General features: G+C 32.2%; 2 protein-coding genes across 2 annotated transcripts; one reads left to right on the forward strand and one right to left on the reverse strand.

The window, feature by feature from the left end:
* Positions 1 to 1,563: 1,563 nt before the first annotated feature.
* LOC128036227 (peroxiredoxin Q, chloroplastic-like) lies at positions 1,564 to 2,245 on the forward strand (the record flags this gene model as incomplete). Its single annotated transcript, XM_052627151.1, has 2 exons — positions 1,564 to 1,869; positions 1,951 to 2,245. Coding segments are annotated over 2 exons (447 nt in total), but the record flags the coding sequence as incomplete, so codon positions are not given.
* A 9,185-nt stretch (positions 2,246 to 11,430) lies between these two features.
* On the reverse strand, positions 11,431 to 16,415 carry LOC105783126 (3-oxoacyl-[acyl-carrier-protein] synthase II, chloroplastic). The gene is given in 15 exon segments (XM_012608356.2): positions 11,431 to 11,801; positions 11,878 to 12,043; positions 12,171 to 12,230; positions 12,492 to 12,572; positions 12,672 to 12,826; positions 13,205 to 13,289; positions 13,395 to 13,463; positions 13,808 to 13,887; positions 13,982 to 14,027; positions 14,110 to 14,205; positions 14,297 to 14,407; positions 14,504 to 14,658; positions 14,661 to 14,706; positions 14,785 to 14,990; positions 15,586 to 16,415. Coding segments are annotated over 14 exon segments (1,728 nt in total). The 5' UTR covers positions 16,007 to 16,415; the 3' UTR covers positions 11,431 to 11,801; positions 11,878 to 11,926.
* Between the last annotated feature and the right edge of the window lie 623 nt (positions 16,416 to 17,038).

Raw genomic sequence — 17,038 nt, forward strand, 5'->3', positions numbered from 1 at the left:
TGACTTCTCACATTGCTTTACTATCTGTTTATAAACTATTGTTAAATTATCCCATTCAAACTTGTGTCTAAACATCAAGTTGGACAGAGGGTAAACCGATTTTTACTCTTTCATTAATTACACAACCATATAATTTTAAATTCTAAAAAGAATATTAATTACTATAAAATCATATCATAATATGTATTATGTTAGTATAAGAAAGTATTCAACAATACAATTACTAATAAAATTAAGGCTTAACAGTGTAAAAGCCCTCAAACTTTTTCAAAAAAGCAATTAAGTCCCTGATCTATTTTTTTAATTCAATTGGGTAGTTCCAATTAAAAAAAAAAAAAAAAAAACCGATAGACCATCCTCCAAGTATATCTGTAGTTCCAAGTCTCGTCCTCCATTGGAGATGAATAGAGGTCTTACCTACACTAGGACCGCCTCCAGTTGATATTATGCTTCCCCAGTAGTTGGTAAAGCTTTCCTTTATTTTGAAGGCCATCAACTAACTTGAATGAAAATACAAACAGGATGTAACATAAGAACCCCACAATTCATAGAAGCATCGTAGAACATCTCCAGAAACTTGAGTAACGTACGTGCCTTGTTCCAGTCATCAATGGTGGGAGCCCCTTCTGCAAGAGCATTTATAAATTTTGGATCATCCTCTCAAATGTATTCTGAAGAGCCAGTATGTTGAATTCCATCTTTATGTCTTACAATTTTGTGATTTTTTTATTGATTTTAATATATATATTTTTTATCATTTAGTAGTAGCCAAAAATGTACATGGGTTTGGAAGCAAATGACGCCATAGAAATTTTGTAGAATCGACCTTTGGTCTTTATAAAGATGGGTTTGGAAATATATATGGGCTATAGGATGAAATCATTCAAATTTGTGGCTTAATCACAAACTCTGTAAAGCCCATTTTATTATTCCTAACAAAAAAAATGAACATGGGAGTCACTAAATCAACATTCGAGTCCGAAGTTGAGGTGATTTGAAAATAGATAATAAAAGATTAAAAAAACAAATAAGATTAGTTTGATAAAATATAATACTTACCAACAAAGCTTGGGTTCGAGGATAAAAATTATTGAAGGGATTTTTGAGGTTTTAATGTTCAAATTTTCTCAGATGAGTGAGCCATTAATCCTATCCCATATAATATGGTAATGATTGGTTTAACATAAAATTAATATTTGAAGTTCAAAAAATATAGCATTTTTTTTATCAATACAAAACATTACTAATTAAAGAAAGCATGTTATGACGAAAGCTTAATCTTAAATCTCATCTATCACCTCTTCCTTATCTTATAATCACCTATCATTGTCCAAGCTTCACCTGACCTCAAAAGACCAAACGTACCACTTTTTCGTCTTCTTTTCTCATGAGAGAAGTACTCTCTTTTTTGAGATTTCATGAACAATAAAAAAAATTCATCTTCTTGAAAAAGCTACAAGTTTCTCCTTTTTTTCACTATGCTTTTAACACCATCCAACCACTCTTCAATAATGAACGGTGACTAAATTCTTAATCTAAAACTTGTATAAACAAATATAAAAAATTCAAGCCTACACTTTCTCAACATTCATCCAGTCTTCATCATCGATTAGGTGGACCAAGCTCCTCAGCAACCATTCTCCTCTCCTCTATACTCTCTCCTTATTGAGCATTGTATCAACACCCCATAACCACACTCTTCATCCTTCTTTACTCCCTTCTCCCTCTCCCAACACTCTCTCTTCTGTCTTTCATCGTATCCCAATTCTCTCCAAATCACCACACTCTCTATTTCATGGCATTAAGCACTCTTTCTCTCCTTCTCTTTCCATCCCTTCTTCCTCTTTCAAGTCTTCCATTTCTGCCAAGGTACATTCTTCTTTTTAATTGGTTGATTTGATTGGCTAACCTCCCTCAGTATTTGCTTATGATTTTTGGGGGGTTTTGCAGGTCGAGAAAGGTTTAGTGCCTCCAATATTCACGTTGAAAGAGCAAGATGGGAAAAATTTTAGCCTTTCCTTGATAAAAGGAAACCTGTTGTCGTCTATTTTTACCCTGCCGATGAGATCCCTATCTGTACCAAGCAGGTGATTGCTTTAAAAGCCTTTGTTTACCAGCTTTAAAACTGAGTCCATGTTGTGTCGTATCCGTATTCCGTGTTTTGCGCTGAAAAGCAGTACTTTTTTAGGCATGTGCTTTTTGAGATTCTTACGACAAATTTAAGAAATTTGGAGCTTGAGTTAGAGGTGTGCAAAATTCGGGTAAAATTGAAAAAATTCGGTTAATTGATCGAATTCGGTTAATCGGTCAGTTAATCGAATTTTTTCGGTCGGGGGTCGGTTAATTATTTTTTAATTTTTCGGTCAACGGTTAATTCAGTTCGAAACCGGTCGATTAATCGAATTTTTTCAGTTTAACCGAAAAAATTAATAAATAAAATTATAATATATATAAATAGCCTCACTATTCAACTAAACCCAATCCAAACCCAAGTATTTAACCCAACCCAATTACCCAACCCAACCCAATCATAAAAATTACAAATAATTTAATAAATAAAAATAAAATTCTAAATCTAAAACTAAAACTAAAGTCTAAAAATAATTTAATTATGTAGTGATTCAATTCGGTTAATTCGGTTAATTCGGGTAATTCGGTTAACCGACGAATTAACCGAAAAATTTCAGTTCAGTTAATTTTTTTGAAAAAATTTCGGTTCGGTTAACGGTTAAAAATTTTGAAAGGTCGGTTAATTCGATTAATGTTATTTCGGGTCGGTTAACCGAATGAACACCCCTAGCTGAAGTTGTTGGAATAAGTGATGATGATCAATCATCACACAAGGTAATAATAATACTAATCGTGTCCAACACACCCGAGTATCATGTAAAATCCATCTCTTTTGAGATTTTCTTCTGAAAACAAAGTCATCTATGGAATCTGAATTCTTATTATGTGTGATAATTAGATATTCTATTTGTCTACGTGAATTTCTGATGGTGCTCCATACTGGATACTTGTTCATGTTATACCATGTCCACCGACCGATGTTCGTAAATTAACCGATGATCAGCTTGACTTTTTCATATGGTATTTTGCCAAGAGATATGGACTTCAGTTTACGTTGCAGAGCGATGAGGGAAACAAGGTCAGGAAAGCGTGGGGAGTAGAAGAGGTAAAAGGGCAAACCCCATAGCCAATAATGTGGAACAGTCGCACGGTTGCCCTTCGGGTCCTTCATGCAACATGGGAAATCAATATCTTTCTAATCATTTTCAATATTCACGAAAGAAAATAAATCAATTTCCGTGCCAACTCATGCCATTGTCATCTCTAATATTATTGAGTGAACCACTTACCAGCTCTGGTCTTAAAGTCAAAGTTAAATAACAAAACCCTAATGCGACACATGCAGAAATTATTATTATTGACTTTCAAAGGCAAAGACGAACGTTCATGTCTGTTCTTGATTTGTTCGTCCATTTCTTCAATCATAAAAGTCTAAATTGTGTTACTAACCCTACATTCAGTCATCCAGAATCCTTAATGCATTTGAAATCATAGTTTAATTTTGTTTAATCAAAGGTAAATCCACTTCTTTGGTACAAACAAAGAAAAAGTATGACGATTTCATTTTCCCAATTTTTGGTTTAGTGGAACTAAAATATTTCTTATATTTGTTTTATGTTCCATACATATTAATCTTTCCATAGTTTATAGTTACCTCTTCTAATAATGTTGTCTCTAAAATTGAACCCAAGTTCTCTATTTTAAACAGAACAAAAAATGAATAAATTCTGGTTATTAATGTTGATAAGTCATAAAATAAGAAGAAACCTTCGTTAATTAAACTTCTTCAAAATCATTATCTTTCCAAATATGATTAGTAGATCATACTAGGACTCTTCAAATAATATCATTTCTTGATCAAGACTTCATCAATCATAATAATGTATTTTACGGCTCAAAATCCTCAAAAGATGTAAGTGAATAATCAAGTTATTTAAGTCAAAACATGCCAACAAATTGTCTTTCGAGTGATGCTAGACCAACTAATCTTGTAAAAGATGGTCCACCGGGATTTTTTGAATTGCCTCTCATTCTTCTTCAGAAAATATAGTGTGGAGAAGATCATGATTAGAGGTGTTCATGGGCCGATTCAGGTTGAGTTGGGCCGAGCTTAAGCATGATATATTAACATACTTTATGCTTGCCAAAACTCAGCTCGACCCAAAATAAATGCTTAAAATTTTGCTCAGGCCCCTCATATTTGTAAGGGCCAGTTCTTCATTGCTTAAAAAAAACACTTCTGACTTCAAAAGCACTTTTAGAAGAAAAACTGTGCAAAACAAACTGTTTTTGGCTGAAATTTTTAGCTTTTCAGAAGTGTTTTTCAAAAGCACTTCATTACATTTGAAACTTTTGAAAATAAATTTTCAGAGAATATATTCTCTGGTTACAAAATACAAATTACATAACTATTCACTTGTCTTTTCTTGCAGGGAATATTTCCTGTTCACGCATTATTCTGTTGCAGGGAATCTTTCCTGTTCACATCATTTCTTGCAGGGAATCTCTCCTGTTCACGCATTATTTTGTTGCAGGGAATCTCTCCTGTTCACACATTATTTTGTTGCAGGGAATCTTTCCTGTTCACATCATTTCTTGCAGGGAATCTCTCCTGTTCACGCATTATTTTGTTGCAGGGAATCTCTCCTGTTCACATCATTTCTTGCAGGGAATCTCTCCTGTTCATGTATTATTTCTTTTTGGACCTGGTGATGGTTACCGAAGTGGTATCATCTGCAAGATCCACCGTTTTGATTGAGGATGCCGGAGATTCATCTTCAGATTCGGAGTCCAATGAGCTGAGCATTTCAGCCATGAGTTTTTTGTATTCTTTTTTGGTCTTGGCTTGAGCTAACATTGCACTGGCTGTTGACTTTGCTTGAAGAAATTTTGCTGTGGTTTGATCCGGGGCTGCGGACTTACATAATCTTGGATTCTTGTTGAAAAAATTATCCAAATATTTTGAATCATATTTCTCATCATTAAATTTGTCCCACCATTTAGTCCTGTAATTGCGAACTAATAATGGAATTCCAGTGTGTTGATCTTACTCATAAGAATAATTCCATGAGACAATCCAGGAAATGCTTAGTTTTGAGAAAAAATGGATTGTCCTGTAAATGTGTTTTTGATCTGGTTCAGGATGAAATTTGTCAAAGAATTTGGGCCATAAGTTTTGAATTTTTTCTGGTAGTATCTCAAAGGATGATGGTCCATACCAATTCCACCACTCTTGGAACCAGTTTGGGAATTTGAATTGGGTGCCATATTTGAAATATATGAGCCACGAATGTCTCATGTGTTGGTTGTTCATTAAAAAGGCATTGTACCATGCCATTTGGTAATCCCAATATGTAAAATATGGGTAATAGTCTATTTTGGTGGTAAATTTGGCTGGAAATTTCTTTGGAGCATTTGGGTTTTCACTCCAATCTCTTGGTCGAAGAATTTTTAATATTTGGGCTGTTGAATGGGTAATAAAATTTGGATCTTTTGGATCTGTGTAATGTTTGAACAAAACAGATCCAGTTTGGACCAGTATATTTTCATAATACTGTTGGGGTTTTTGAGAATCCAATGGTTTGAAATGCCATCCATTGAAAAGTTCTTTTGCCAGTATATGTGGAGGTTTTTCTGAAAATTTTTCCTCTATAACAAGAATTTTTTCAAAATATTTGTTTGGAAAATATTGTGAAGATTTTTGTGTAGCAGTTTGTGAAGATACCGCTATCTCTTTTGGAAAAACATCTTGGAGAGAAGTCTCTTTTAAAACATTTTTAAGAGATTTTGGTTTGTGTAAAACAATCTCTTTATTTTTTGAAACCTTCTTTGCTCAAAGACAATTTGTTTGAGAGGAGTTTCCTCTTTCATTTGCGAAAAGACCAATGCTACTTCTGGAGATTGAGATAGGGACTCAATCTATTTTTTGATTTGAGAACCAATCTCATTTGGATCTTGTGCATCTTGAATTATTGTATTTTTGGAGGATTTTGACGATGATGATGATTTCTCATCTTCTTCATGGCAAATTTCATACCATGTTTTAATTGGTTTTGATGTGATTTGGGTTTTGGATGATTCTTCTATTTTCCCTTTTCCTTTGTCTCGAGTTTGGGGGCATTTTGAAGAAACTCTCGGTGAGAAAATCGGGCAAAAATTAGTTTCTCCTTTGATGTATTCAATATCAAAATCAAATATGCTCAAAATTGCTGCCATCTTGCAAAAATCTGCTTTTGAGGCAATGTTTTGAACATCTTTTGTAAAACTTCTTTTGCTGATTTGCAATCGATTTCAAAAGGAATTTTTGATTTAATAAATCACTTTGGAATTTTGTAATGCATAAAACAATTGATAAAATTTCTTTTTAATAGTACTATAATTTTGTTGAGTAGGATTCCGATTGTGCGGAAGTAAACCGGACTACTTGCTCTTTTCCTCCTTTAACTTGTTTTAGGATCCCACCATACCCTATTTGAAGCATCTGTTTCAACTATCTTGGGGCATTTGGATCACTAAATATAAACAAGGAAGCTTAGTGATTTGTTTTTGATTTGGGTGATAATATTGGTATGGTTTTTGTCCAATGTTGTGGATTCTTTTTGAGTCTATCATATAATGGTTTACATAATTTGCTAAGACCTGGATAAAAGTCTATAACATAATTGAGGCTTCCTAAGAACCTTTGTAATTGGACTTTATCAAGAATTTGGTCCAGGAATTTGCTAGCAAATTCTATAGATCGTTCTATTGGGGTAATGGTTCCTTGGGTAATATAATGACCTAAAACCTTACTTTGGTTTGGAATAAACTTATTTTGGATTTAGAAACTACTAAACCATTATTTCTTATGACTTTTATAAAGATTGATATATGTTTAAAGTGTTTTTCTAAATTTTCTGAAAATACTAATACATCATCGATGTATACTATTGTGAATTGAGAATATTGGTAAAAAATATCATTCATTATTCTTTGGAACTCAGATGGATCATTTTTTAACCCAAAAGGCATTACATTCCATTCGTATTGTCCAAATGGTACAGTAAATGTTGTTTTATATCTTTCTTCTTCTTTTATTTGGATTTGCCAAAATCCGGATTTCATATCAAATTTTGAGAAAATATTTGCATTACAAAGTTTTTGTAGCAAATCTTTCTTATTTGGTATTGGGTATTTAATCCATTTTAAGGCTTGATTGAGAGGTTTGTAATTAATTACTAATATTGGCGTTCCTCTTTCAAGTTTTGCATTTTTTATTACATAAAATGTTGAACAACTCCAAGGGGAACTGCTCTTTCTAATTAATTTTTTATTAAGAAGGTCTTGTATTTCTTTTCTACAAAATTCTTCCATTTCTTTGTTCATTTGTATTGGTCTTGCTTTTGTGGGTATTTGTCTTTCATCAAAATCATTTTCGTATGGTAATGTTACTTCATGTTTCTTTCTATTCCAAAAGGCATTAGGAATGTCAGAGCAAATCGTTGATTCTATTTCTTTTTTGATTTGATCTATTCTTTTTTGTATTTCTCTTTTTCTTAATTGTTCATTTAATTTTTTAAAACATATTTCTTCTTTTAGGAAAGAGATTTGCTTCTGTTTGTAATTAATTAAATTATTAATTTGTCCATTATGAATGGATAAAGATTTTAATAGGTTGAGGTTTCTTATTTTCGGTTTTTCTACAAAAGGAAATTCTACCTTAGTGTTTAAAACTTTAGTGGAGATAGAATTATTTGTTACTTTATAAGGTTTGAGTAAGGATATGAATGGGGTTCCTAATATGACATCTTGGGTAATATCTTTTACCATTAAAAAACATGTTTGATATTTTATACCTTTGTTGGATATTTCTGCATTGGGAATTTTGTAAGTAATTTTTAATTTTTTACCATTTGCAGCCTTAAGAGATTCTGATGTTTTATTATAATATTTTGTTGGAATTATTCCTTCTCTAATGCAGTTTTGGTCCGCTCCTGTATCAAAAAGGGCTATTGTTTCTAATTGAAATTCATTATTTATGACAATATTTATTTTTATTAAATATATTTGAATAGACACTTCAGTTAGAACCATCATATATTCTTGTGTATTTTCTTCAGGTTCAGGTTCAGTTTCTGATGAACTTTTTTCTGAGGTTTCGTGTTTTAAGGATCTAATTTGTTCTTTCATTTCTTGTTGTTCTATTTTAAGTTGAGAAAGTTCTAATTTAATCTGTTTTATTTCCAACTGTAATTCAGAGTTTGTAATTTGTCTTGGTTTTATTTTTTCATATTTATTAAATATTATATCTTGTATATTATACATTTGTGATTGACTAGAAATGATTTCTTTTTCTTTTTCGGTTTATCTTTTAATGAGGATTTTAATTTCAAAAGGTATTCTCTTTTAAGCTCTAGGTCTTGAATTTTATCAATAACTTCTATCATAAATTCTTGATCTTTAGTTAGCATATTAATTGAAGGTTCATTCTCATCTCCGAAGACTAGTATGTTGTATGTAATTCTTCTATTTATAATTCATCTGTTTGAAGAGATGTATCATTTTCGTAAGAATTGTTTCTAATAGGATTTCATTTAATTTTTGTTCTATCTCTTCTTCTAAATTTAAGTTATTGATTTTTCTTTTGATTTTACAATATTTTGAGATATGTCCGGTTTTCCACATCTATAACATTTTATTGTTTTGTCGATTTTGTTTTCTGTTTTTTGTTGTTTCTTCCCTTTTCTGTATTTTTTATATTTAGGTTTTTTTATAATATTCTGAAATATTCTTTTTCCTATTTTTTGGCTTTTCAGGGCAACATGTTTTTGAAGAAGAAGGCTCATTCCTGATGTCAAATTGGTGGCAGAATGATCCTAATTCCTTTCTACATTGATATATTTCTTTCTTGAGCTGTTTTTGTAATTTTAAATCTTGGCAAATTTTTAATCCTTCTTTTTGGGTGAAACTAATTAGTTCACCATATGTAAGCTTTTCATATGGAATAATACCTTTGTAATTTTCTCTTATTTGATTCCTAACTTTTTCTCCTAATAATGTGGGAAGTCCTGCTAGAAATTTTTCTTTCCAAAATGGTTGCTGGTTATCAGATCTTTGCATGACTCTAGTCATAAAGACATCTTTATACCATTTAAAATCGGTTAATTTTTTACATTTTAAATTTGATAATAATTCTGAATTTCTATCTTTAAGATGAGAAGGATCTCCGAACTGCATCTTGGATTTCTCTTCCTTGTTCGTCTAAAATAATCCTATCTTGGTCATCTTTTTTTATTGCTTTTAAAATTTCTTCCTGTTGGGTTTTAGTCAGTGCATGATCCCACTATCCTTTTAATTGACCAGTAAATCCAGCAACTAAAAGATTAGCTATAGCATGGTCATTGATTAATCCATTTTGATTTTGGGTTTTATAAACATTTGAAACCATTGTCATTTGTTGTAATAAACTAAGAATATTGTATTCGGACATTCCATCTATATTCCATTCATAGATTGTATTAGCATTGTATTTATTTTGGAAAACAGGTTTTTCTTCTATGTTAATATCAGCAGTGATTTTTGGATAATATAATCTTTTTGGTTCTTTCCAAGCCATCTTGTTAATTTGTTGTTCATCTGACTGATCCGAGTCAGATTGGGAGGATTGGTGTAATGTATTTACTGAATATTGGGTTTGTATTGGGGTATCAGGGGCGATTAATTCAGACTTATGGTTTTCTAAAGCATTAAGTCTATTTTGGATTTCTGTTAGGAAATCATTTTGGGATTTTTGGAAAGCTTTTGGAATCTCATAAGGTGTGAATATTGGTTCTTTGGAACTTTTTCCGGTTATCTCTTTTACTGGTTCTCTCTTGATTGGTTGACTTTCTACCAAATTTTCAATATAATCTAATTGTTTTCCTATTGTATGAAGATTAATATTTGTTTAATTGTTTTGTTCTACTATCATTTTGATATCTTTTGATGAGATTTGTTCTCCTGCATCGGGAGCTCTCATTCTTAAAGGGTTTGCTTTTATTCCAGTATTCTTATGAAGATATTGAACCTCCATTAAAGGGGGATGTTGAGATTCAACTTCTCCTTTATTAGTCTGCCATCTAGTATTATGTCTTATTGTATTAACAGATCCTAAATAATATTCTTCAAACCATTCAAAGAATTTTATATGGACTTTATGAGTATTCATAAATCTATAATATTCTTGAAGAATATTTTCTTTTTTATCATTATAATTTTTAAAGTAATCTTCTCTTTTTTGCTTATTTTTGTTGGAATAGAAGTGCTTTCTACACCATTCTTTATTTATTTCAAACAATTTTTCTAAAACAAATATTTCTGAATTTTCTCTTTGTCTTGCATTATTAGTCATTGATGAATAAGTTGGTGACATGTTAGGTGAATTTTGGAACTTCTAAAAAGGAGAAGCTAAAAATTTTAGGTTTTTTCTCTCAAAAGCATTTTTAGTGCTTAATTACTTTTTCACCCCTCCAATAACATAGTACTTTCCTTTTTTTTCTTGGTGCTTAATTACAAATGTGTTAAAATCATTAATTAAAAATAAAAAATATTTTTAAAATACTAATTACAATTATTTAATGGTTATATTTAAATATTTAAAATATAGTTTATATAATCTAATTAAATTTTATAAATAATTAATATTTATTGCTTAAAAATATTTAAAATTTATATTTCATATATTAAAATATTAGCAACAAGATATAATAATTTTTTTATATTCTTACTAAAATATAATAATATTAACTAATTTAAATATTATTTAAATGCACATTTGTTACTTGATAATAACATGTCTAAAATGGACATTTTATTTCTCAAAAGAATTTTTTGACAGCAATGCTAAATACTCAAATTTTAAACCAAACTTTTCAAAAGCACTCCTCAAAAGTACTTTTCCACAGCACTTTTCAAAAGCATTGCCAAACTAGCCCTAAATGACTAACCCAAGTCCATTTTAGGCTCACTCATATGATTGTTTTTAATTCTAAAAAGTATATTTATACCGTTTCAATTTAAGATTTAATAATTTTATATAATTTTTCTCATTAAATCATACATATATTCGTTTACATTATAATAATATTATAGATTACTATAAATTTATTTGTGCTATAAATTACATAATATAATCAAACTTAAGCCTTGAATATTCAAGCTTGAGTCTATTTTTTTCCAAACCACCTAATACCTTTAGCCAAACCCTCTCATCGTATGTCATGTTAAAATTATAGCATGTAATGAGTGTTGGATCCTTCTAGATATACAATCTTCCACCAAAAAAGGTTCATATGATAATTTTAGGACGGAGTTCATATCATGTTACGGGTTAATAACATAAGGTAGAAAGCAAGCTTTTGCATGAAGATTAAATCAGAAAAGCATCCACCCTGCTGCCAATTCAGGATTCATTACAAATTGGCTTTAATTAAAAACAAAAAAACAACTGATATAAGCCATTTCTTTTACATGAACACAAAAATTACTACATTTACTGGTTCTTCAATGGCCCTGGGGCCTCAAACACTAAAACCTCAATTGTAGCTACTACGTTTAAGAGAAACGAAACCTTCCCAAACAAACACTGAACTATGAAACAGTAGGAGTGTTTTTTTTTTTTTTCTAGAGCTCTGCTACGGCCACCACCGTACTACTTCGTAATAATAACACTTTCAGAGTTATGTTTTGTCTACAGGAGGATTTTCTGGGATACTCTGCATGAATAGCTGATATGTTAAACAGTTACCTATAACTGATGATATTTGAAATGTTTTGAAAACGAGTATATACCTTCGGCCAAATGTAAGAAAACACTGGGAGAGCAGCTGTTGAACTATTTTTACTTGTATGGGGCGAAAATGATCGATGAGTTATGCCCGCCAAACCCGAATGAATTCGACAATGCCGCCTTAACGTTCAATCTTTCTTTATTTGGCCCCACAAGCACACTTGTGTCCTGGAAAGCAAAATTGAACCATGTCGGAAAACCGAGGGAAAAAAACTACAGTATGTATGTGTCACAAAGCAAAAACTGATGAATGAGAAGGAAGAAACAAGAGAGAGAGAGAGAAGAGGCAACATACCACTCCTACATCCGGGTTTTCCAGGTTGATATTTGGATGAACCCAACCAGTTCGTATTGCCTACAATTAACAAGACATTACCATGTCAATGTTCAGGTTCCGGAAAAGGGAAAGAAAATGGGAGAAAGAAGATAAGATGCATGATTCCTTTCATCCCTGCTCGTGTCATATAGCCACAAAACAGAAATACAGAGGAAGTAGGGAGAACAATCTTCTCGAATAAGAGAACATAAACAACAAAAATTCAGCACCGTGCAAATTCTGTCCAATCTGCGCCCTAAATCCAAAATAAGAACATAACCAAAACTCAAAATTGCATACCTGTACTGTTGCAACAGCTTCCACAGCACCGGAAGCTCCTAGTAGGTGACCAATCATTGATTTTGTAGAGTTCACCCTTAACTGCAAATGATGGAGATCTTATCAATAATCACAATGCATAAATTTGAAAAACAGAAATGCATGGAGATTCAATTTTTCAAGAAAAGTAGGAGAAATTACCTCGGGATTGTCTCCAAAACAATGAAGAAGAGCTTGGTATTCTTTAATGTCTCCAGTTGGTGTCGATGTAGCATGAGCATTAATATAGTTTATATCTCCTCTAGATACACCAGCGTGAGCCAAGGCCTTTTCGATGCAGAGAATGACACCAACACCTATTTTTAAATTTCACGAGATGGATGTTAGTTTAATTTTTCATAGAGTAACATGCACTGCTTCAGAAAGAACATGTAAAACATCGCTAATTATATAAATGTGGGTTATCTTCACAGTAGGGAATACTCGGACAAAGAGGCATAAGTTGCAATCTCATGATATTTATTCTGCTCAATCACGAAAATCAAGAATCTAATGTCAAGACATGCATGTACTCGATAATGCCATGAGCCAAAAAAAAATTACACGCTTATATAAATCATTGTTTCACGGAAAAACAATAAAGCAAAAGCAGCAAATTAAGTCTCAACGTCTATATTTAGAAAATAAAATCGGGATTTAAGAAGAATTGTGGTTATACAGATGTGGCTCATTACCATCAGGGTGAGGCTCGGTCATGTGATAAGCATCACAAGTGAAGCTTCCACCAAGGAATTCTGCATAGATAGTCGCACCTCTCCTCTGCAAAATCAGAAATCTAAACACGATAATTTCCTTTCTACAAAAGAAACTAAGTACAAACCTATTGCTTACAACATGGATTTGTAGGGTTTGAAGACAGTGTACCTTGGCATGCTCCAATTCTTCCAAAAGTAGAACCCCAGCACCTTCCCCCATGACAAATCCATCGCGATTCTGGAAGAAAAAAATAGAACCACTATCAAGGTAAATAGCACGCACGAAGCAAAACAAGGAAAATTATGTTCCTTTGATTAGAAAATTCTCGATAAATATATAGTGTAACTTTGTCAAAAAGACCATGTGCAGATACATATCATTTGTGATGTGAGTTGTTAAGATATGATAAACACGTTGAATACTCGTTCAAAAGGTTAGAATAGTTGACATTAATTACCATGAAGTTTAATTCATAAATGCATTCTTGGTTTTACTGGTTTTGTTCTATGAAGAGGGGAAAATGAAACAACAGCACAAGGAAAAATGATAGTGATGAAGCTCAAGAGTTTTCGAAATATTACAGCATCCCAAGGGCGTGAAGCTTTGGTAGGATCATTGTTCCTCTGAGAGAGCGCTCTACAAGCCACAAATCCTCCCAAACCTAAATGAAAAAAACGATAAAATAGAGTATTACATGCTATACCAAGCGGAAAGATTATAAAACAATGCTGAATAAGAAAGTTAGAACAATATACCAATGGGTATAATCGCTGCATCAGAGCCACCACAAAGCATCATATCCTGCAATTTTGACACAAATACCGTTGATACAGTGCAATCAATCATACATGATATATTGGATGTTTTTCTTTGCTAGACTTACAGCTTCGCCTCTAATGATATGGTTTGCTGCGTTTAATATGCAAAAGTTGCTTGTAGCACAGGCAGTGGAGATTGAATAATTAGGACCCATCCATCCCTGAAGAAATCATCAGTTTAAAGCTCAAACTCGAAATTTTAACATCCATCAAGGTCTATCTTAACATTGCAGAATCTAAATTTAAGCTAACCAAATCCATTGCAAGCATTGCAGAACCCATATTTGTTGTAGCAAACGGTACGCAAAAAGGATTCATCTTCCTGTATGAGATCCTCAAAGCTTCAATCGCATCATTGAAAACCTGTTCATTCCACAACAAGCAATGTATATGAATCGATGGATATAGAAAGAAAACTATATACCATGACACTTTCCTTCTTCTAGAAAAAGATTTTACCTTCATGCCACCCATTGCTGAACCAATCAAAACTCCGCATTTCGTTTTATCTAACTCCTCCATTACATCTTCATTTACTCCCCCATCTTGCAAAGCTTTCTTTCCGGCAGTAAGAGAATAAAGCATGAATTTGTCCATCCTCTTGGAAAGTTTCGTGCGACCCATCCATCAGTTGAGAAAGATTTGATCTCTCCAGCAATCCTCTGGAGAGAAAACAGGAGCAGTAAGAACAAGCAGCAGTACAAACAAGAGCAAAACAAGAGATCCCAAAGACAACTTACTGTCGGAAACTGAGCGCAGTCAAAAGTCTCGATTTCACTTATACCACTAACACCCTCGAGCAGGTTGTTATAGAAAACATCAGGCTCATGTCCAAGCGGAGTTACTACTCCCATCCCGGTCACAACCACTTGTCTTTGCTTCGTAGGAGGCTTCTTCTTCGTTGTAATCTCTCTTGTGGGTTGCACAGCTATAGCCATGGCATGTCCTAAGTTTTTTTTAAACAAATTAAACCGCAGAATGAACTTAATTTAGCCGGTAAGTTCTACAAACAACACATATAAACAATCTCATATACATACAAAAAGCCCAAAATTCTAGAATGCAAAACAAACATTTTTCCATTTTATATTGAAAGAAGCAGCAAACCCATGAAAACAAGACAATTAATACTACCAACCTACAACAACTTGTTAAAAAGAGAGAGAGAGAGAGAGAAAAGCAGAATCAATTATATCTATAATTTAATTATTGCGAAAGAAGTACTAAAGCTTGCACATGTATAATCTGTTTGTATTAAATTCAGATTAGCTGAGGAAATAATGATTTTCCATGGCTATGGACTTAATAAGAATTTAAAATCAACTACATTTCTAGCTCTTAATTTTGTATTTAAAAAAAAAAATCTTGGTGAAATTGTACAAAGGAACATTTATTATATCTCTGTTTTCATTTCTAGACTTGCTTTCAAGAAAATCAATTAAAGAAAAAGAGGCAAAAACAGAGCTCTCTACAGGAATTAAAATTCATAACAATAAAAAAGAAAAAGAACCCAGATTTGAAAAAGAAACATTATATGTTACCAGAATGATGAGCTCGTCGATTGAGCCTTTTTTGCTTGCGATTATTATTGAAAGGAACAGTTTTGGAGCCGAAGAAAGATGAAAAGCTTCCATTTTGACCGAAAAAGCTACCATTTTTGGAGGAATAATAATCATTACAAGGCTCAAAAGCCAAGCAAGAAGCCATCAAGCCTTGAATGGTGGATCCACGGAAGGAAGAAATCAAGCCCACGTCTTTGTTAGGGGTTGCGCCGCCACCACAGCATTGAGAAAGGAGAGCCTTCCTTCTATTACGAGCCCAACGGCCGAGCCTGTTCGAAGAAGCGGAGGCTGATGAGTTGAACAATGGAGACCGGGACTGGTCTTTACCGTACGTTACCGACATACAAGCCGCCACCAGCCAAGTGCATAAAGGACTTGCCAGTGATGAAGATGCCATCATCCCCCCAAAAGAAAAAAACAAATAAAACTAAAGATTATAAGTGAAAAAAAAAGATTGTAAAGATTTGGGTCTGGATAAAGATAGAGTATTTATGTGAGGTTAATAAAAATCTAGCAACCCATCAATGGAAAAAAAAAGAAGAAGCAAAACAAAAAATAAAGATTGAAATTTTGATGAAGAAGAAAATCGAAGTTGCATTCGATATTTTGGGGGAAAAAGCTTTGAATCTGGGCAATCTCAGTCGTTTCCTTTTAGACTAAATGACTGCACTGCCAAGTACTCTTTTTTTTTCTATTTTAATTTTTGTTTTTTAAAATTTAAAATTTATTTTTTCTCCTCCTGGTTTCAGCGAGAGTTTCAGTTTTTCTCTCGAATGAGAAAACCAGAAACAATTTTTCTTTTTTAAAAAACGAGGATCTATGACCAGAAAAATTGTTCTTAATTTATCAGTGGTAATTTAATTTTTTAATGATAAAAAATAGGTTTTCTCATTGTGCTCTTTTGTATCATAAAGGTTTGAATCGGAGCGGTTAAATTTGGGAACGGTTGAGATATCGATTTAGAGAAAAGTATTAAATTGATTAAATTGGATTAAAATTTATTTTTACTCGATTTTATATTTTTTAGTGATTTTATATATATTCAACATATTATATAAAACTACATCTTTTTAATATGATAGAAATAAAAAGTAATTAAAATTAATGATAAAAGAAATGTTTTAATTTCTTTCTAAATCATGTATGAATTTTTAGTTTAAAATTTATCTCATTTAAATGAAATAGAAAAATAATTTATAATTTTTAAGGATTTAAAATGATTTTTTATTATAGCACAAAGAGATTAAAAATTGAAATAATTACCTCAACTAAAATTCGGCCCGCACATATAATTGCACGAGAGAGAGAATGAATGAATGAACTAAAAAAGGAAAGCTTTTCGGCTTCATTCTTCCATCGTTTACCTCTCCAACTCAAATAACAAACAATCAATTCAGTGCAAACCTCCATTCCAAAAGACTCTTTCTATTCG

The sequence above is a fragment of the Gossypium raimondii genome, chromosome 13, assembly GCF_025698545.1.
Source record: "Gossypium raimondii isolate GPD5lz chromosome 13, ASM2569854v1, whole genome shotgun sequence".
Classification (NCBI taxonomy): domain Eukaryota; kingdom Viridiplantae; phylum Streptophyta; class Magnoliopsida; order Malvales; family Malvaceae; genus Gossypium; species Gossypium raimondii.